General features: G+C 49.1%; 2 protein-coding genes across 3 annotated transcripts; both read left to right on the plus strand.

Moving 5' to 3' along the window:
* The first annotated feature begins 1101 nt into the window (after positions 1–1101).
* LOC115856441 (pulmonary surfactant-associated protein A-like) lies at positions 1102–5312 on the plus strand. 2 transcript variants are annotated; one of them, XM_030862747.3, is made up of 5 exons: positions 1102–1134; positions 1981–2175; positions 2436–2555; positions 3328–3405; positions 3881–5312. In XM_030862747.3, exons 2-5 carry the CDS (start codon positions 2004–2006, stop codon positions 4255–4257), a joined length of 747 nt encoding a protein of 248 aa, XP_030718607.3. In that variant the 5' UTR covers positions 1102–1134; positions 1981–2003; the 3' UTR covers positions 4258–5312. The 2 variants fall into 2 exon arrangements, with proteins under 2 accessions (XP_030718607.3, XP_069899975.1); XM_070043874.1 differs by lacking the exon at positions 1102–1134 and adding an exon at positions 1728–1763.
* A 7543-nt stretch (positions 5313–12855) lies between these two features.
* On the plus strand, positions 12856–15502 carry LOC115856440 (mannose-binding protein A-like). The gene is made up of 4 exons (XM_030862746.2): positions 12856–13039; positions 13427–13543; positions 14412–14486; positions 15129–15502. The coding sequence occupies exons 1-4, from the start codon at positions 12856–12858 to the stop codon at positions 15500–15502; spliced, it is 750 nt and encodes a 249-aa protein (XP_030718606.1).
* The last annotated feature ends 2076 nt before the right edge of the window (positions 15503–17578 follow it).

Genomic DNA, 17578 nt, shown 5'->3' on the forward strand with positions numbered 1-17578 from the left:
TGAAAGCACTCAGGGCTCCAGCGAGGCTCTGACAGGCTCCCTGCTCCTGGGAAAGGGATTCCATTAGCTGAGCTCCCACTCTCCCTGAGGATCTCAAGATTTTTCAGACCACTCACAGGTAAGCATGGCGATTTCTTCCTGTCTCTGTTCCCCATCGTTACCATCCCTACGTTAGAGATTCCCTCCTCATCAAGTGGCTTGAAGAGGGAATCTTATCAATTAAGGCTTCACGTGTCATTCCACTACTTAAAGAAACCACCACTGCAGGTCGTCAGACATCACCAAGGCCGAGACAGAAACTGCTGTCCTCCTGTGACCTTCCAGCCCCCGCCCTGCTTCCCCACCTCTGAGCCTGCCGGGGCGGAGGGCTGGGGAACCCGCCCAGGGTTCACCTGTACCGGTGAACCATGCTCCGTCAACTCAGCTGCAGGCCCCGGAAGCAAGAGCTGGGGGCTCAGTGGGGAGCCACGCCCCATGACAGACAGTTTGTTCCAGCTCACCCTGACCACCCTTTGGCTTCAGACGTGACCTCTGCACACTCTGGAGCCCTATGGACACTTCCAAGAGCCAAAGAGGCTCTGGAGCTGGAATGGCCCCAGGAGGAAGCCCTGTATGTCACTGACCTGCCTCTTTGCTCCCCTGGGAAAAGAGTCCAGCCCTGGTATGTTCTCTCCAGCTGGCGGGCTTTTGGGGGATCGTGATTCTGGGGCTGCGAACGTATCACGAGCCAGGACCGGGAGGCCAAGGCCCAGGAGGGAGAGGGCTCCCTTTGCCACGTGGCTCCATCGGTTCCCGTATAAGCGCTCTCGTTCTTCACTGCTTTGGGGAAAGTGGGTGGAGGGAGAGTGGGTGGCCTCCGGTCCGTGGGAATTTTCCCTTCTTACCGATCTGGAGTTTCTCTTTAGTGGGTTTCCTAAGTGGCCCTCCAGCTGAGTGCCCTGTGGGGAAAAGTACTGGGTAAACAAGATGACAGCTTCCTGCCTGGCTGTCCTGGAGTAGAGGCCCTTGTGGCAGGCCCCTCCCTGGGGTGGAGAGGAAGCCTGGTAGCCTACGGTCAGTATAAATGTTGCTGTCCACCTCGCCACCTGGAGGCAGATCGGGAGGCAGAGAGCCACATAGGCTCTGTTCGTGTGGGTGAGTTTAGCCCCATCCCCTGGGTCTTTCCCAGGGTTGCAGCAGCATGAAGCAGCCCAGCAGCCACAGGCTTCACTATGGGTCAGGCAGGGAAGGAGGGGCCCTCCCTGGGTACCACTGGGACTTGTTCCACAGAACCCTAACTATGGGTACAGGAAGGTGGGCTTGCGAATATCCTCATACTTCACTGTGCGCCTGGGCCGGGCCCATTGGCCCCAGGGATTCAGCAGGGCCTGCAGGGTGGAGGCAGGGGGAGAAACAGCCTGCCAAAGAGAAAGCGTCCCGAGAAAGCAGGGAGGAGGGGACTCCCTATCACTGACCACTGTGGGGGGGCCAAGACGTGGGCCCTGGTCATCTCTGCTCATCCTCAGGATCACGATCCCTTAGAACTCAAGAGGAACGGGTAGCTGAGAGGATGAGGGACAGATGGAGCGAGTGGATGTTGACCACATCCTTCCTCCCAACAGCCTGGGAGGGACAGGCCAGGATTGCCTCCAGGACAGAAGTTTCAGCTGAAGCCAAGAGAGGTGAAGTGAGTTCCCCACGGTCACACAGCGAGGAGCAGAGACTCCATTAGAACCGAGGTCCTCTGACTCTCCAGAGCTCTTTACCACTGCTCACCTGCCCAGGTACCACTCCACCTCCAGCCAGAGGGATGGGGCATGAGACCATGTTAGATACCAGATGATGCTGGGAGTTTCCAAGGATAGTATGGGTCTTTCCAGAGCTCCTGTCCGTACCTGCCCTGGCCCTCAGGCTCCATCATGTGCCTGAATCTTGACAAAGCACAGCAAGGGGAGACCTTGGCAAATGCTTCGGGTGGGCCACAGCCTTTCCCTTCCACAGAAGGAGCCGCTGGAGCAGGCACCATGCTGCTGTGCTCTTTGACCCTCACCCTCATCTGGATGGTGGTTTCTGGCCTTGAGTACAACATGAAGGAAGTTTGTCTTGGAAGCCCTGGCACCCCTGGTACTCCTGGATCCCATGGCCTGCCAGGAAGAGATGGGAGAGATGGCATCAAAGGAGACCCTGGACCTCCAGGTACTGAGTGGGAGCTGAGGGACAGTGACCTGTTTTCAGGGGGACTTGCTGTCCAGGGTTCTGGGCTGCGTTCAAGGGTCAGGTGGATGGTAGGAGTTTCCGGGGACCCATAGACTGGAGCAGCCCTGGAGGGTCTACCCTCAAGGTGCCCGTGGAGTGACAGGTGAGTCAGCCTGGCTGATAAGGGAGGTCCAGTCCCATCAGCCCCAACCCACTGTGGATGATAGATAGCATACATCCTTGTCCCCCTCTCTCTGCAGGCCCCATGGGCCCCCCTGGAGGAATGCCAGGCCCCCCTGGGCGTGATGGGATGATTGGAGCCCCTGGCCTCACTGGAGAGCGTGGAGAAAAGGGAGAGCCTGGTGAGAGGGGTCCTCCAGGTGAGCAGGATGTGGCCAGTGGACAGAAGCAACTGGACACCGTGCCCATGTGGTCAGTTACTTGAGGGATGAAGGGGAGCAGACAAAACCACGGAAGTCCCCAAAGGGTATATGTTTCAACCTAGATAAGAGAATATGAGGTTGAGAAATCAGAGGGGTCTGGGCCGTGGGCCACAGCGCAGGGACTGGTGGGTAGTGGAAGTGTTCCACGCATCACAACAGCTGATGGGGAGACACAGGGCGTCAGGTGTGGGAACTGGGACAGCACTGCGAGGAGGCGAGGCACTTCCTAGTGCTGAGGCATAGGGGCATTCTGAGGGCGCAGGGGCTTATGTGGACCAAGGACCAGACAGATGATATCACTGGGAACCCTGCATGTCCAGGGCAACTCTGCAGCTCTGAGCAGTAATCAAGGTCCATCAGGAGAGTCAGAGAGAACCACATTTGCTCTTGTGGTTGGAAGGTGGGGAAGGGGGCCCTGCCCAGAAACTAGAAAACCCCGCAGAAGTGGACAGACAGAGCCATGAAAGGATATGGCAGGAAAGAAGAGCAGAGAGGGGGCTGAGCAAGTGCGAGGCTGCATTAAAGGACAAGTGTGTAGGGAGTAGGAAACACACTCCAACCTCGGGGACCCTTATGACCTGGGGCCTGGGCAGTGGCTCTAGACAAGTGAAGGGCAGAATGGCAGGCTTGCAGCTGGCCTCACACCTGCTTGGCACAAGTGGGGGTTTTTGTTGGCCTGCCCCTCTTCTTGCTGGGGATCTCTCTACAGGGCTTCCACCTTATCTAGACGAGGAGCTCCAGAGCACACTCCTTGAGATCAACCATCAAATGCTGAAGATGATGCGCGGTAAGGGGATCCCTTGGGGCCCTCTAAGGGTAGGGGGTTCCCATAAGTTCTCCTCGTTCTCAGCATCAGACTCCAGACTCTAGAGACTTGACAAACAAGTGTGGACATGGAGGTCCTTGTTCAGATGTTCCTGAACGGCTCAGAGGAGACCGAGGTAGATGTGGATTCTCTCCCTATGTCCTGGGGAAGCAATGTTCCTGGCTGTACTGCTTTCTATTGAATCCCAGGAAATTGCACAGTTTCAGGCACATAATAGACGGTCAATAAGTAATTGTTAAATGGGTGAATGGATAATTAAATGATGGGAGCATGGAGGGGAATCCAGAAAGACTAGGATTGGAAGAGGGAGGGAAGAAGGAGAGAGAGGAAGAGGTGAAGAGATTGCAAAGTGCATAAAGGCAGAGAGCATAAAGGGAAGGAAAAGGACTTGGAAACAAAGAGGCCTGTGGCCTGACCCGGATTCCTCTGCTGTCAGTCCTCAGTCTGCAGGGGTCCATGCTGGCAGTGGGAGAGAAGGTCTTCGCCACCAGTGGGCAGTCGGTCAATTTTGATGCCACTAGAGAGTCGTGTGCCAGAGCAGGTGGACGCATTGCTACCCCAAGGAGTCTAGAGGAGAATGAGGCCATTGCAAACATCGTGAAGAAGCACAATACTTATGCTTACCTGGGCCTGACTGAGGGTCCCACTGCTGGAAACTTCCACTACCTGGATGGAAACCCTGTGGATTACACCAACTGGTACCCAGGGGAGCCCGGGGGTTGGGGCAAAGAGAAGTGTGTGGAGATGTACACAGATGGCCGGTGGAATGACAAGAACTGCCTGCAGTCCCGACTGGCCATCTGTGAGTTTTGAGCAGGCACCACGGCCACAGGATGGAGAGGGTCCCGCCTTGCCTTTCAGCCCACGTCCTGGGGAATCCACCTGGTCTATGAGGTGCTGTAACACCTTTGTAGCTATAAGAGTTGGAGGTATCTTAGCCACGGCACTCCCCGCTGGGCCCTGACTCCTCCCCCTTGATTACTAATCAGTCTGACTCCCCCCGGAGCCCCTTCTCAGCTTTGCACTCTAGACAGCCACTCTAACTTCGCCCTTTGGCAAGAGAGGGAGGCTTCTTTCTTCCTCTTCTTGTCCAACTCCTTCATTTATAGATGGCAACAGTGAAGTCCTGGGATGGAGGTTCCCTCCAAAAGCACACACAGGGTGCCTGCTTCCTGGCCCCTCTACTCTTTCTTTGCAGCCCACTGCCTGCCCAGCCTTATCAAGATTTAGCAGTGCCGCTCAAGCATAATGAGAGATGGGTGGACTTCTGGGAAATTCCAAATGTGTGGAGCTAAGGATACATTCGGGATTATCTGGCAGCCTGAGGTCTGTGGGGCACATCTGCTCAGGCTCTCCATGAGGTCAGAGGGCCGGGTGGTGCCCCAGCATGGTGGAGGCCAACCCACCCCTAGTGATTGGCATGTATTATCCACTCCCTTGACTCTGGGGGTACCAACTCAACTCCCTGACCTAAAAGCAGCCAGCCTATGCCTCTAGGGAAGATCTCACTCCCACCTCAGGCATTACCCAAGTAACTTCCTGCTGATGAACACATCCCCACCACTTCAGACCTCAGTGAAGTGTTTATTGAGCATATACTATATACCAAGCACCTTGACAAGCACTTCTAAGACATCTTATAAACTATGATTTAATCTTCACACAGTGCCATGGAACGAGCATTATTTTCCCCATTTTTTATACAAGAACACTGAAACTTAAAGAAGTTAAATGTTTTGAGTTTTGTTACACGGAGCAAGTGACAGAGGCTGTTTTCAAACGCATCTACCTGAACCTGAAGCTTATGCTCATCACCACCCCATCCTCTCACCGAGCAGAGATGATTCAAGTGTAATAAATCATGAATATGTTAACATGAGTTTCCATTGCTTTGGTTTCAAGAAATATTTCTGTGATTTTAGAAGTCAAGTTAACTCTGGCTCTGAGGCCCCACTTACCTGAAAAGTGGAAAGTTCAATCTCAGGTTAAGCTTTCTTTGTTGGGTGGAAGGGGCAACCTGCTCCTACCCTCAGGTTGTATGGGCAGATGGGGGGTTACAGAAATGTCTGGAGGAACAGAGGAGCATTAGTGTTGATGGCTGGCATCCAGATAGCTCCTGATCTAAGTCTACATGTTCCATTTGAGGGTGGTGATATCATGCCTTCCGTTCCCCACTCAGCCCCCTGGATGTTTGCCATGGCCCAACAGTGGTGGCATTCAGGGCTCTGTGAGCCACCTCAGTCTCAGGACTGCATGGAAAGGGACCATGGCCCCCATGTCCCAAGGCTGTGTGGGAATTGGATCATGTCTCTACTTGCTTGAGGAGGTGACCATATCTATGTCCCATCTCCAGAAAGGTCCCCACTTCTCCCACCTTCACGTAATGCCCTCCCTCACTGCATATACTTCTTTTTCGGGACAAGAGGAAGTTCTGGATCACAATCCACAAAACCAGATGGGAACGAGCAGAACTATTTCTCATTCTTTCATGAATGTCAATTTTTAATCTGGTCACCCTGCCACATGAGCTTAGGGCCCAGCACACAAATTATTGAGCCTTCCCCAAAATTCAAAAAAGTACGGAGAAACATACTTCCCGTATTTTACGGAGGAACAGTCTAAGTCTCTGAAAATCGTTGTCTTCTCATTTCTTGTTAGGTTTATTTTTACTTCCTTTATGGTGTTATTTGCAATTGTTATTATATTATTTTTATCACATTTTAAATTAATTATTGCTGGTTTATAAGAAAACTATTGATTTATTTTTGGTTGATTGTATGTCCAGCCATCATTTTGGATTCTCACTTTCCCTCTAATATTTCTAATAATTGATTCTCACATTTTATAAATATATGCTTATATTTACAAATGACAGAAATTTTGCCTGTTCCTCATGATATTTATATTTCTTGTATATCATTCTTATCTTTTTGTAGGGGCCAGGAGACCCTATATATTGTTGAAGACACTCAGTGATGAATGCTATCTTTAGGGGCGCATTGAATGTATCATGAGAACATTTCCAGTCTTTCAGCATGGAGTTGCTTGTTTTAGGTTTCTGATGCCTTTTATCAAGGCAAAGTTCCCTCTTTTTCATAGTTTGCTGAGATTCATTTTCATCATGAATGTGTACTGAGCTTTATCGGGTGGTTTCTTTGGCATTTCCTTTAAGCTGTTAACATCAAAAGGGTGTCAAGTGTGAGTTGAGTCATTTCTTGTTCCTGGGTACTGGCATCTAGAGCCCACAGGTGAGAGTAAAAGGGTCATCTTTTAATGAGGCCAGGGGGTTCCAGGGACCCCACCATGGAACCTGCAAGGTGAGGGCCATTCAACGTGAGTGGTTTAGTAATTCGCGTTCTGTTGGTCAGTATAAGGAAGACTAAAGAGGCGAAAGCAAGCTGACCTTCCATGGGTGACATCTGTACTCTCACAATGGAATTTATCCCTTCCTCTCCTCTCCCTGTGGCATGGGGGAGGGGACTGTCCTATCCTCCTCCTAATCTTTGCAAATAGGGATGCCCGAATTACTTTGCCTTCCTTCCCTCATTAAGTCACCTAAGGCAGGAATCTCCTGTTCTAAAATTGCTGAAGAGCTGAACCAGCAGAGGGCCTGATCTTGCTGAGGCATGGGGAGATGGAGAAGGGGGAGAAGAGAACTGTTAGCAGGTGTGTTCTGGGGCAATGTGGATTTCCACCACTTGGATGGAATTTCCCAGGGGCTGCCAATGTCGATGTCATGGAAGCTAGCCAGAGTTTAAGCCCTACTCACGAGCAGATTGCTTCTTGGAACACAGGGACTTGAAGAGCAAGAGACTATGAAGTGACGTGTTCACTGATGTCATGTTGAGGGTAGGGAGCAGGCAGCTGGAGGCTTTTACAGAGCCCCTTATCTGAAGGACCAGCTCCTGGGAGGAGCTGTCGTTTATAATCAGTCATACAGAGGGACCCAACAACCAGTTAGGATGGGCCGAGAAGCAGCAGTGTTCCCACTGATATATGGTGCCTCCTGTGAGCAGGTATTGCCACCCTGGGCACCATCACTCTCTCTACCAACCATACATGCAAAAAAAAAAATAAATAAATAAGAGAGGAGGCACTGTCCACCCTTCACTTCAAGAAGCCGCCACTCTATGGCCAGGGTGGTGATGAATCAGAGATAAAACAGATTTTAGTGACAAAACTAAGGGACAATAATCATTTGGACTATATTTTAACTCAACCCTAGAAAGTTTGTATTCCAAGGGAAGAATAGGTATGAAGAATTTTGAGAGCATGTATTAGTTTCGAGAAAAGGGTGAGCTTCAAGCCTCAAGATTGTACATATCTGCATTAAGATTCTTAAACTTGTTATATATTAAATTAGTGAGTTAACTGGACTATGTTTTGATGTTGAACCATCTTTGCATTCCTGGGATACCCTACTTGGTCTAATGGCTGATACTCTCATCACACTTACCACGTACCAGGTATTATACTTCCATTAACTCATATAATCCTCATTAACCCTATTATGTAGACGTTATTATTACGCCCAATTTACAGATGAGAATATTGAGGCACGTAGAGATTAAAGTGATTTTCCAAAGATCATGCAGCCAGTTCATGGCAGAAGTGGGCTATGAATACAGGAAGTCAGATTCCAGGGACTGTGCTATTAACCATGGATGCATGGCTGGACTTTAATTTAAACTCTTTTTTTACTTCAAGCTTTCAGGGGAGTTCCTGTTCGCTCCACATCATTTCATTATTCTGATATTAGCGGCTACTGGGGACATATTCTTCCCACATTTAAAGCTGCTGCTCCCTTAGTGTCCGCTCACGGTCACATGGCCAAGGCAAATATCAAAGGGGTTGGGGTGTTTACTCCACATACTCCAGTGGGAGGCATTGCAAAGTACCATGGCAAAGGGCATGGATATATATTTCTATGAAAAGAAAATGTGGAAATCAGGAGAGTAATTCAAACCACCAGGGTTATGTTTGCCAAATTTGTTTACTTTTGCAAAGAACGAGCGTTTCTGAAATTTTATTAATAGCTCTATAGTTATTTCCTTATTGTAGTTCGAGTTTCACTGTTTAATTTTTATTTATTCCTTATTTATTTATTATTCCTTCTTTATTCCTTATTTATACTGTCTTTTTAAAAATTAAATTTATTTATTTATTTTTGGCTGTGTTTGGTCTTCGTTGCCTTGAGAGGGCTTTCTCTAGTTGTGGCGAGCGGGGGCTACTCTTCCTTGTGGTGCGCGGGTTTCTCATTGTCGTGGCTTCTCTTGTTGCAGAGCACAGGCTCTAGGCACGCGGGATTCAGTAGCTGTGGTGCGCGGGCTTCAGTACTTGTGGCTCATGGGCTCTACAGCGCAGGTAGTTGTGGTGCACGGGCTTAGTTGTTCTGCTGCATGTGGGATCTTCCTGGGCCAGGGATCGAACCCCCGTCCCCTGCATTGGCAGGCAGATTCTTAACCACTGCGCCACCAGGGAAGCCCTATACTGTCTTTTTAAAACTATCAATTTATCTGTTGTCTAGAGTTGACAGCATTCCGAGGCCTAGTTTTGAGTCTTGTGTCAGTCAGATTTCACTCTACTTATTTTTCACTGTGTTCAGTAGTTTTTATAAGGTGAATTCTAATTTACCTGATCTTCATCTGAGAGAAGCCTGAGGTGCCTGGGTTAAGGGTAAGGTCCTCCATTGCTTTTACGTCCCCATGCTACACTAGATTGGGATGAGCTGGGACCCTTGAAAAACAAGTTTTCATCTTGGCATGAAGGGAAAATTTTAATAATAATAATAATAGCAAAATAATACTAATAAGCATAAATTCAAACCCCAGATCTATGACAGGACAGACCCAATGGATACGCATCCTCGAGGGGGGGCTTTGTCCCACCAGAGTCAAGTATTTCTTATTGTCCCTTTGCTCGCAGTGCATATCCCTCCCTCCTCCCGCTCTATCCTCTTCCCTCCTTCTAAAGCCATCTTTCCTCTAAGTCTGTAGGACATATAGGCTCCTGGTTGTATGTAAATCTCTCAGCTTCAGATTTCCACCTTTCTGGGAGGTCTGCTCATTTGCCGTAGGGTTTGAGAGTTATTTGTCCTCTGAGCCTATGGGCCCTTCGGAGTTGTGTCAATGGCATCAGGAAACACAGCCCTGGGGGGGGGTCTTCTTTACAAGGGGCCCCTCTCAGTGCCTGGCAGCCTCCTTGATAAGAGGAACCTGGGGGGCTTGCTGAACAGGGCACAGTGACTTGAGTACACCAGGGCCGATGACTCTTGAGGGTCGAAAGCAGCAATCACAAGGCAGAGTCCAAGGGAAGCGGCCCTACCCCTGCTCCACCGCAGGAAAAAAGCAAACCTCTAGAGTTGTTTGGTGAGACTAAGTGTTTCAAAGAGTGGGTGTAAGTTTGGGAGAAGACAGGAATCAAAAGTTATATCAGTGACTTGAAAAAGGCCACTTGATCAGCCTCTGGAGATAAGAACCAGACACTCCTGGAAACCCAGGCGTGGAGGAGCCGCAGACTGATCTGGTGTCTGCCCTGCTCAGCGTCTCTGCTTCCCTTCTCACTCTCTCAGTGGATCCTCCCCACGTGCCCAGCCCTGAGTTACACCCTGGAGACAAGGAGGGGAATCAAATGCAGCTCCTGCCCTAGAAAAGTATTAAAAGCACTGGGAGAGTGGGCACAGATGTTAGCTCTAGCTGGAGGCAAGTCAAGAGGGCCACTTGGAGGACACGATGCCGGAGGATTCCTTTGTTCCACAAATGTTTGAGCGTTGATTCCGTTTCCAGGCCCTCTTAGAGGTGGGGAAGCAAGATGCCTGTTGTCATGAAGTTCCTGTTCTAAAGGAGTGGGATGGTCAATAAATATGCAACCAAAGAAATAAGACAATTTTACATAGAGAAGAATCATAAGCAGATAACTAAAACAGAGAATTATAATTTTGTGATAGAATGGTTAGGGAAAGCCCTTTCTCCAGCAATAATATTTAAGATGAAATCTGAACGACAACAAGCAATTATGCAAAGATGGAGAGAAGTGTCCTAAGCTGGAAGAGCTAGTGCAAATGCCCATGTTCAGCTTTGAATCTGAGTTGTCTACAAACACTTCCTTTCCTTGTGCCTAGCGCTGCGACGCACCCAGACAGGGCAGCTGACGAATGTTCTGAATGACAAGGGAGGAATGAGGTGACTCAGTGTTGTAGGTGTTTAACCCCTTCCCTCCTGCTCCTAGTAAATTAAATATGAATGGAAGGGGGAACTAGGCAGAACAACTGATACACAGGTGTACGCCTGTACATGTGTGTCTGCATGAGCACGTGTTTGGTAGGATGTCTATGCATGTCCCTTCCAGAGACAAATATTTGGAAAGAACTGTCCTCTGGGATTCTGATCTATGATCTGGGAATCTGTGATTCTAGAGGATCAGATAGCAGAGCTATAGAGACAGATGCATGGGAGGGAGCAGTGGGAGGAGTCTGGGGTGTTGCAGTAGAGAGCTGCCCAGTGCTAAGCTGGAGACCCCACCAGCAGCCCTGGAGAACTGCCCAGGATACAGCGGTTCTAAGGATGGTTGTTTATTAATCTGGGGTTGAAGGCCAGTCCAGCACTGTCCCTGGTCACCAGACTAATTGGGGCTGACATTGCTGAGGCGTCTGCCAGAGGCCTAGGCTGGAGGACCAGCTTCCCTGCCATAGCCTCTGTGCTCTGAGGAGGCCCCTAGTAAGTCATTTCTGAGGACAGAAGAGGAGGCCTTGGCCAAGAGTCTGGCCACTTGGCTTGACCCTGGTGAGTTCCAGGCAGGGGCTGTGGTGGGGTTGTCAGGCCCCCTGAGGGCCTCTGTCTCTCTGACCTGGGGCCTTGTGCCCTTCCTGGATCCAGGTTACCATCTGCAAACTAAAGGTGGTCTTTTCAGCCAAACAGAAGAATGGAAGTGGGGTGTGTATGCCAGCAACATGTTTAGCTCTGGCTTTGGCCTCCCACGTAATCAGGGGAGCTTAAGAGAGAGGGAAGGTGGAGAAGATTTGATCAAGAAAATTCCCTTCTGGGACTTCCCTGGCAGTCCAGCGATTAAGAATCCGTGCTTCCACAGCAGAGGGCACGGGTTCCATCCCTGGTCAGAGAACTGGGATCCCACATGCCACACAGTGCAGCCAAAACAAAATAAACAAACAAACAAAAAACAACAAAAAAGAGAGAGCACATAAATAAATTTAAAAATTAAAAATCCTAAAAAAAAAAAAAAAAAGAAAGAAGGAAAGAAAGAAAATTCCCTCCCAACTTCCTACTTCTCACTGAGTCCTGGAGGGAAGGAAGGGTTAAGGGAGCTGACAGGCCAGGGTGGCCAAGGACAGATGCAGTAGTTATGCAGGGACGTTGGAATTAGAGGTCAGAGAGGAGCAGAGGGATAGGCCCATGGGGGCTGGGCTGTGAGGCTTCCTGGAAGGGGACCAGCTCGAGCAAAGGCTGGATGGGAATCTGATGGCTGGATGGGGCCACAGAGCCGGAGAAGCGTCTCGGAAGCATGCAGAGGATCCTGCCAGGAGGAGTATGAGCTGACCCTGCTGGGCCCAGGGTGAACAGAAATTTTAGGAGCCTGGGTTCTGGCTGGAAAAATGGCCTCTCGGTAGAAAATCTCAAAGCAAGGGAAGGAGGTAAATCTAAGTGGCAACTGGCCAGGATCAATGACCAAAGAAGGTTCCATTCTCAGGGTCAGAACAAGTTTCCATACCTCAGGGTACTCTGGGTCCCGAGTCCCAGCAAGTGCCTGTCACAAAGTAGAGACTTTATTAAACAGGATGATTGACAGGTTGTTGGGGAAACAGCTGTGATTCTGGGGGTGGTTGGGGCTCTGTGGTGTAAAACAGATTTTTATGCGACACGAGACAACGGATGTTGTAAAACAGGTCCCGCCAAGCAATGGGTCACACGCTATAGTTTGAGTCTACCTTTAGCGTCCATAAGAAGGAGAAGAAGAGGGAAGTTTAGGCTACTTAGGCCCTCAAGAAAGGGAGTTGAGACGAGAGTAGCCAAAGGTCATGCAAGAAATGAGCTGTCTTTGCCGGGCCATCGGGAACAGGGCTTGTGTGGCATTTGTAGACCCTGTGGGCTTTCGTGCTTAGGGCTGCCTAACCAACTAAGCCTTGGGCCCACAGGGCATGAGAGCCCCAGGGAAAGTGGGCCCCTGTGATATTACTCTTGCATCTATATTTGTTTTAGCACTGATCTAACTCTAATACATTTTGCTTGTGCTAGTAATAGTTTTCCTAGTAGCCTGGGAGTAACTCAGGTCCAAGAGTTGTGACATCCCCCTCTGTGTCAGCTGCCCCGAGCACAGGGTCCAACACATCAGAGATGGTAGCAAACCAAATGAGATGGAATTATTTTCTTTGACTTTCTCCACTCTCAGGTAAGGACCATGTTCCTGTTTTTGTCACTTCCTGTCCTCCTTCTGTGTGTGGTGACAACATCCTGCTCAGAAACAAAAGGCTGTGAGGATGCCCAGAAGACCTGTTCAGTGGTGACCTGTGGCATCCCGGTCACCAACGGCACCCCAGGCAGAGATGGGCGAGATGGACCCAAGGGAGAAAAGGGAGAACCAGGTATAGGACAGGCCGCCCTGACTTCTTAAATCTTTTACCCCAACGGGAGAGTGTTCTCTATAAGGGCTCTGGCACAGAGACATGAGGAGGCTCACCTTTCATTATGGTAGATGATGATTCACTCAGAAAAACTCCTGTAAAAGGGCATTCTCTCCAAAATAAGGATGCTTCTCTGGCTCTCCAGGATCCCTCACTGCCACCCAGGAATTTGTGATGCTCAGGGAGCTGGCCCTTAGGACAGGCCATCCCCTGAGACGCAGGAGGATCTTTCTTCTTTGGGTCACTACTAGCTGAGTGGTGGTTTCTTGGGGTCAATCAAATATTGAGCTTTTGGAGAAAGAGAATGAGTGACAGACACTGGGTCACATTTCCTTCCTCTTCCAACAGGGCCAGGGCTCAGAGGCTTGCAGGGCCCTCCAGGGAAAATGGGGCCTCAAGGAAATATAGGGAATCCTGGGCTTCCAGGACCAAAGGGCCACAAAGGAGATCGTGGAGACAGTTCGGGTAAGGAGCTCACCCCAGCAAGTGATGTGGGCTGAGGGGACCCAGGACCTGGGAATTCCAGGGCCAGGTGGGAGGTGCCCCGTCTCCTGCTGCCCCACTGGAAGATGCTCAGCTCTGCTTCCTGACCCAGCGCCCTCATTCCTCTCAGTTCCTTGGGGCCCAAGGGGATTCCCACTGGTGCCCGGGTATAGACTTCCGAACCCTGCCCGCCTCACCCTCAGCAGACCTCTGTAGGACATGTGCCCTGGCCCTTCTTCAGCTGCAACAGTCCAGTATGTGGTTCCAGGCTGCAAGGGAGGAAACTGGTCCTCTCTGCTGTTGGATTTTGTCTGTTGTCACAAGAGTGGCATGAAAAGGGTTGGCCTCATAGGACCCCTGGATAATGGGGGACATCACAGCAACTTAGTTCAGAGTAAAATAAATTCAGTAACAACAAAACCAAAAGGATGACCTCTTACTTATATTTGTCCACTGGCCTATCAGAATAATAAACGTATTAAAGAGTTTGCCTAGAATAGGAAATGAAAATATGATTAAGAAAAATTTTCAAAAAGGAGAAAAATTAGCTGGGCCTTTTCTTATAAATAATTATAATATTGCAATATTTAAGCAGTATATGAAGAAAAGGATCCAGAGCTATAGTTTATGGTATTATTATTATTATTTCCAGAGTTATAGTTTACAATAGTTACTAAGTATATCTGAGAAGGCAGGAATACAGTTTTTTTCCCCTTTTGCTTCTTTTTGTTTTCTTATTTTTCTGGAATACGAATACTTTTCAGTAAGCTAATTTTTTTTTTTCAAAATACTCTGCTCTCCAATTGAGGGTCTTCTTCTAAATAAATATCCTCTCCCTATTGCTTTATAGTTGCCGAGGCTAAGCTGGCTGACTTAGAGGGACGGATAAGGAGCCTGAAATCACAACTGGATCACATCAAAAAGTGTAAGCTTTTTTTCTGTCCCCAATGTGTTCTTGACTCTAACTTTTTTCTCCAGAATGCTCTAGGTTTTGGGGGGACGGTGGAAAAGAACTTACACTTATGACAACTTATTATATACTAGGTGGGAATTTTCTCATAATTTGGTTTTATTCAATCGTCTTGCCATCCCTATTTGTGGGTATTACACCCATTTTATTTACAGGTGAGAAAAAAATAGGTCCGGGAAGTATAGATAATTCATTCAACAGCATACAGTTAGGAAGTGGGAAGGAGGATGGCGTGGAGGTCTGCTGACTCTGGAATCTTTGCTCCTTCCTTAGCACCCACGGGCCTCAGATGGCGGTCCATGCCTCTTTCTCATCCTGGTGCCCATGTCTGGCAGTGGGGCTCAAGCATGTTTCCCTAGGTCCACCTGTACTGGAACAGTTTTTAACAGATATTTGTCCTAAGGATGGGATATGCCAGGAGAGCCCCGGCTTGCTGCCAGGGACTTGCCTTCCACCTTCTTACTAGGATCTCACCAGAGGTGGTAGAGAATGGGGCTCAACCCCAGACTCCCAAGTTCCCAGAGAAGGACTTTTTCATCTGCTGTCCCAGGCTGGGCTTGAAGCCAAGTCAACCTCACCTACATTTTGTGATTTCAGTGCAAAGCTTCTCCTTGGGTAAAAAGTCTGGAAAGACGCTCTACGTGACCAACGGTGAAAAGATGCCTTTTTCCAAAGTGAAGGCTCTGTGCGCTGAGCTTGGGGCCACCGTGGCCACCCCCAAGAATGCTGAGGAGAACAAAGCCATCCAGGACATGGCCCCTGACATTGCTTTCCTGGGCATCACAGATGAGGTGACCGAAGGCCAGTTTATGTATGTAACAGGAGGGAGGATGGGCTACAGCAACTGGAAGAAGAATGAGCCTAATAACCATGGCTCAGGGGAGGACTGTGTCCTCCTCCTAAGAGATGGGCTCTGGAATGACATCTCCTGCTCCTCCTCCTTCTTGGCCATCTGTGAATTCCCAGCCTGAAGAGGCAGGTTCCTCCGCCCCCTCCTTGGCTCCCTGCTGAGGTCCCTGCTGCTCTGAAAGAGAATTCAGTGCCAGTTTCCCCATGTCCAGTGTTGATTCATTCCTTCATGGGGATGGGAGAAAAGCAAGGGGACATATTTGACTGTGGGGGGATGAAGTGAAAAGAGACTGACAGTGGGGCATGAGGGTTTCTGGTCCAGTCCAGTCCATGGCAAAGGACACCTTCTGTCCTGCCAAAGAGCACAGCATTGGGTCAGAGTCAATCTCAGAAAAAGCACATTCAAACCCTCTCCTTTTTTAGTGAGGACACTGCAGCCCAGCAGATGGATCAATGGAGGTCCACATCTGTGTCCGAGCAGGCAGTGTCTCAGCTTCCAAGAGATCCAATTCCCATTTTTCCAAGTTGCCACTACCTGGTGTCAGAGTCTCCTTCCCATGGCTAGCCCAGCCCTGTCTACGACATGAGTGTTGTTTTTAGATGTTCATGAGCTATACACTGAAACTGTGACACTTGGCAGTGTCCTACATGGGTGACAGCGAATAGTCCTAGGAATCCCCTCACTTGCCCAAGTGGCTGTGGCCTCCCAAGGGTCATTAGGGTGATCTTGGGAACAAAGGGCAGCCTTCCCTTCCCGCACGCTTTTAGGAGACTCTTTTGATATTGTGGCCTATGCCGGTATCGCGGGAGGAGGCAAATGGTCAGGCAGGCTGGGTCCTTCCGTACTAGGGCATCATCTGTCTTAATGCCTCCATGTTCAACATCCCCTTTCTTCTGTGACATCCTCATCCCATTATAGGTCAATGGGTCCATTATTCTTAGAGACAAGAGGGAAGATCTCCCTAAAGGTGCATTTCACACACTGGGGGGCAAATGAGGCAGCACCATCCAGTCAGCAAATAAAACCGCCCCTCTGAGCAGAGTTCTGACACCGTCTTGGCCCACAGTCAAGCTCATGACCGTGGATGTTCTCGAGAAATCTCAGGGTGGACGGAGCTGAGATTCTATGGAGCCCAGGCAGCAAACTGGGGGAAGAGGGTGAATTCCGCTTCCAGCTGTATGCCAATCACAAAATGAAACTGAAAATATTTCATGAATGGGCTAAGGGCCACTTTAACTTCATGAAATATCTTTGCTAAATTAGTTTTCCATTTTATTTTTCTTTGTATCCGAACTACCAGAGGGAGCGCCTCACACTTGGTAAGTGCTTGATGAGTGTTTGTTGCATGGGTGCACCAAAGAATTACCAAATGGACGAGTGGGTGGGATACTGCACATTGAATATTATAGGGTAGAGTTCTCTCTGAGGTGTGCTTCTTCTGTGAGGCTGTCGGGGTAGGGGTGGGGTGTGCTGAAGACATTGGGGCTGGCAGGGGGAGGAGGACAGTACCTGTGTCCTCAGCCTCTGGCCCACTTAGACTGTCACATCACTGAATTTTCAACCTCATGAAGCTCTTCTTCAGGCACTGCACTTGGGGGCAGTGAGAAGGGTACTTTTGTGATGTACAGCAGAACAATTCACTATCTGCACTTCAAATCCAGACTGCTTGCCAAAGGAATGGGAAACTGCCGAAAATTTAGAGGCACATATGAAACCTAGGTAACATAGGTTATGGCAAATAGAAAAAGGAAAGACCAGAAAGTTTTTAGAAGGAAAGAAGATACATGTAAGACAACCCAGAACAAGAGAATTATCAAAATCAAGCATGAAAGTTACACCTGAATTTTCTCATTGCCAAGACAAAAATGAGAAAATGGACAGGTAACCATTATATAATTCTTTCTATTTTATGTAAGGGGGGACGGGGACCATGTCTACCCTGAGATGATTGTCTCCTTTGTTTATACTGTGTATAAAGGTCAGTGTACAAGACGCAGTCATGTGCTTCACAGGAATTGTTTCCCAGCATGTAATGAGTGCCCCCTCAGTCAGGGAAATGCAATAAAAATCTGTGGATGAGCTCAAATTCTTCCATTTCCCTTTCAGTCTTCTCCTAGTTCCTTCCATGGTGCTCCCTTCCCCCTTCATCCCTCAATCACTAGAGCCTCACATTCCTACTCTGAGTGCTTTCTATGCC

Source organism: Globicephala melas, chromosome 16 (genome assembly GCF_963455315.2).
Source record: "Globicephala melas chromosome 16, mGloMel1.2, whole genome shotgun sequence".
NCBI classification, from domain to species: Eukaryota; Metazoa; Chordata; class Mammalia; order Artiodactyla; family Delphinidae; genus Globicephala; species Globicephala melas.

Excerpts from the sequence above, each read along its gene's own strand:
- LOC115856441 (XM_030862747.3), top strand. The coding sequence starts at position 2,004 with ATGCTGCTGTGCTCTTTGACCCTCACCCTCATCTGGATGGTGGTTTCT. Across the intron at positions 2,556-3,327 it reads TGGTGAGAGGGGTCCTCCAG|GGCTTCCACCTTATCTAGAC; the intron begins GTGAGCAGGATG and ends ATCTCTCTACAG. Across the intron at positions 3,406-3,880 it reads AATGCTGAAGATGATGCGCG|TCCTCAGTCTGCAGGGGTCC; the intron begins GTAAGGGGATCC and ends CTCTGCTGTCAG.
- LOC115856440 (XM_030862746.2), top strand. The coding sequence starts at position 12,856 with ATGTTCCTGTTTTTGTCACTTCCTGTCCTCCTTCTGTGTGTGGTGACA. Across the intron at positions 13,544-14,411 it reads AGATCGTGGAGACAGTTCGG|TTGCCGAGGCTAAGCTGGCT; the intron begins GTAAGGAGCTCA and ends ATTGCTTTATAG. Across the intron at positions 14,487-15,128 it reads ACTGGATCACATCAAAAAGT|TGCAAAGCTTCTCCTTGGGT; the intron begins GTAAGCTTTTTT and ends TTGTGATTTCAG.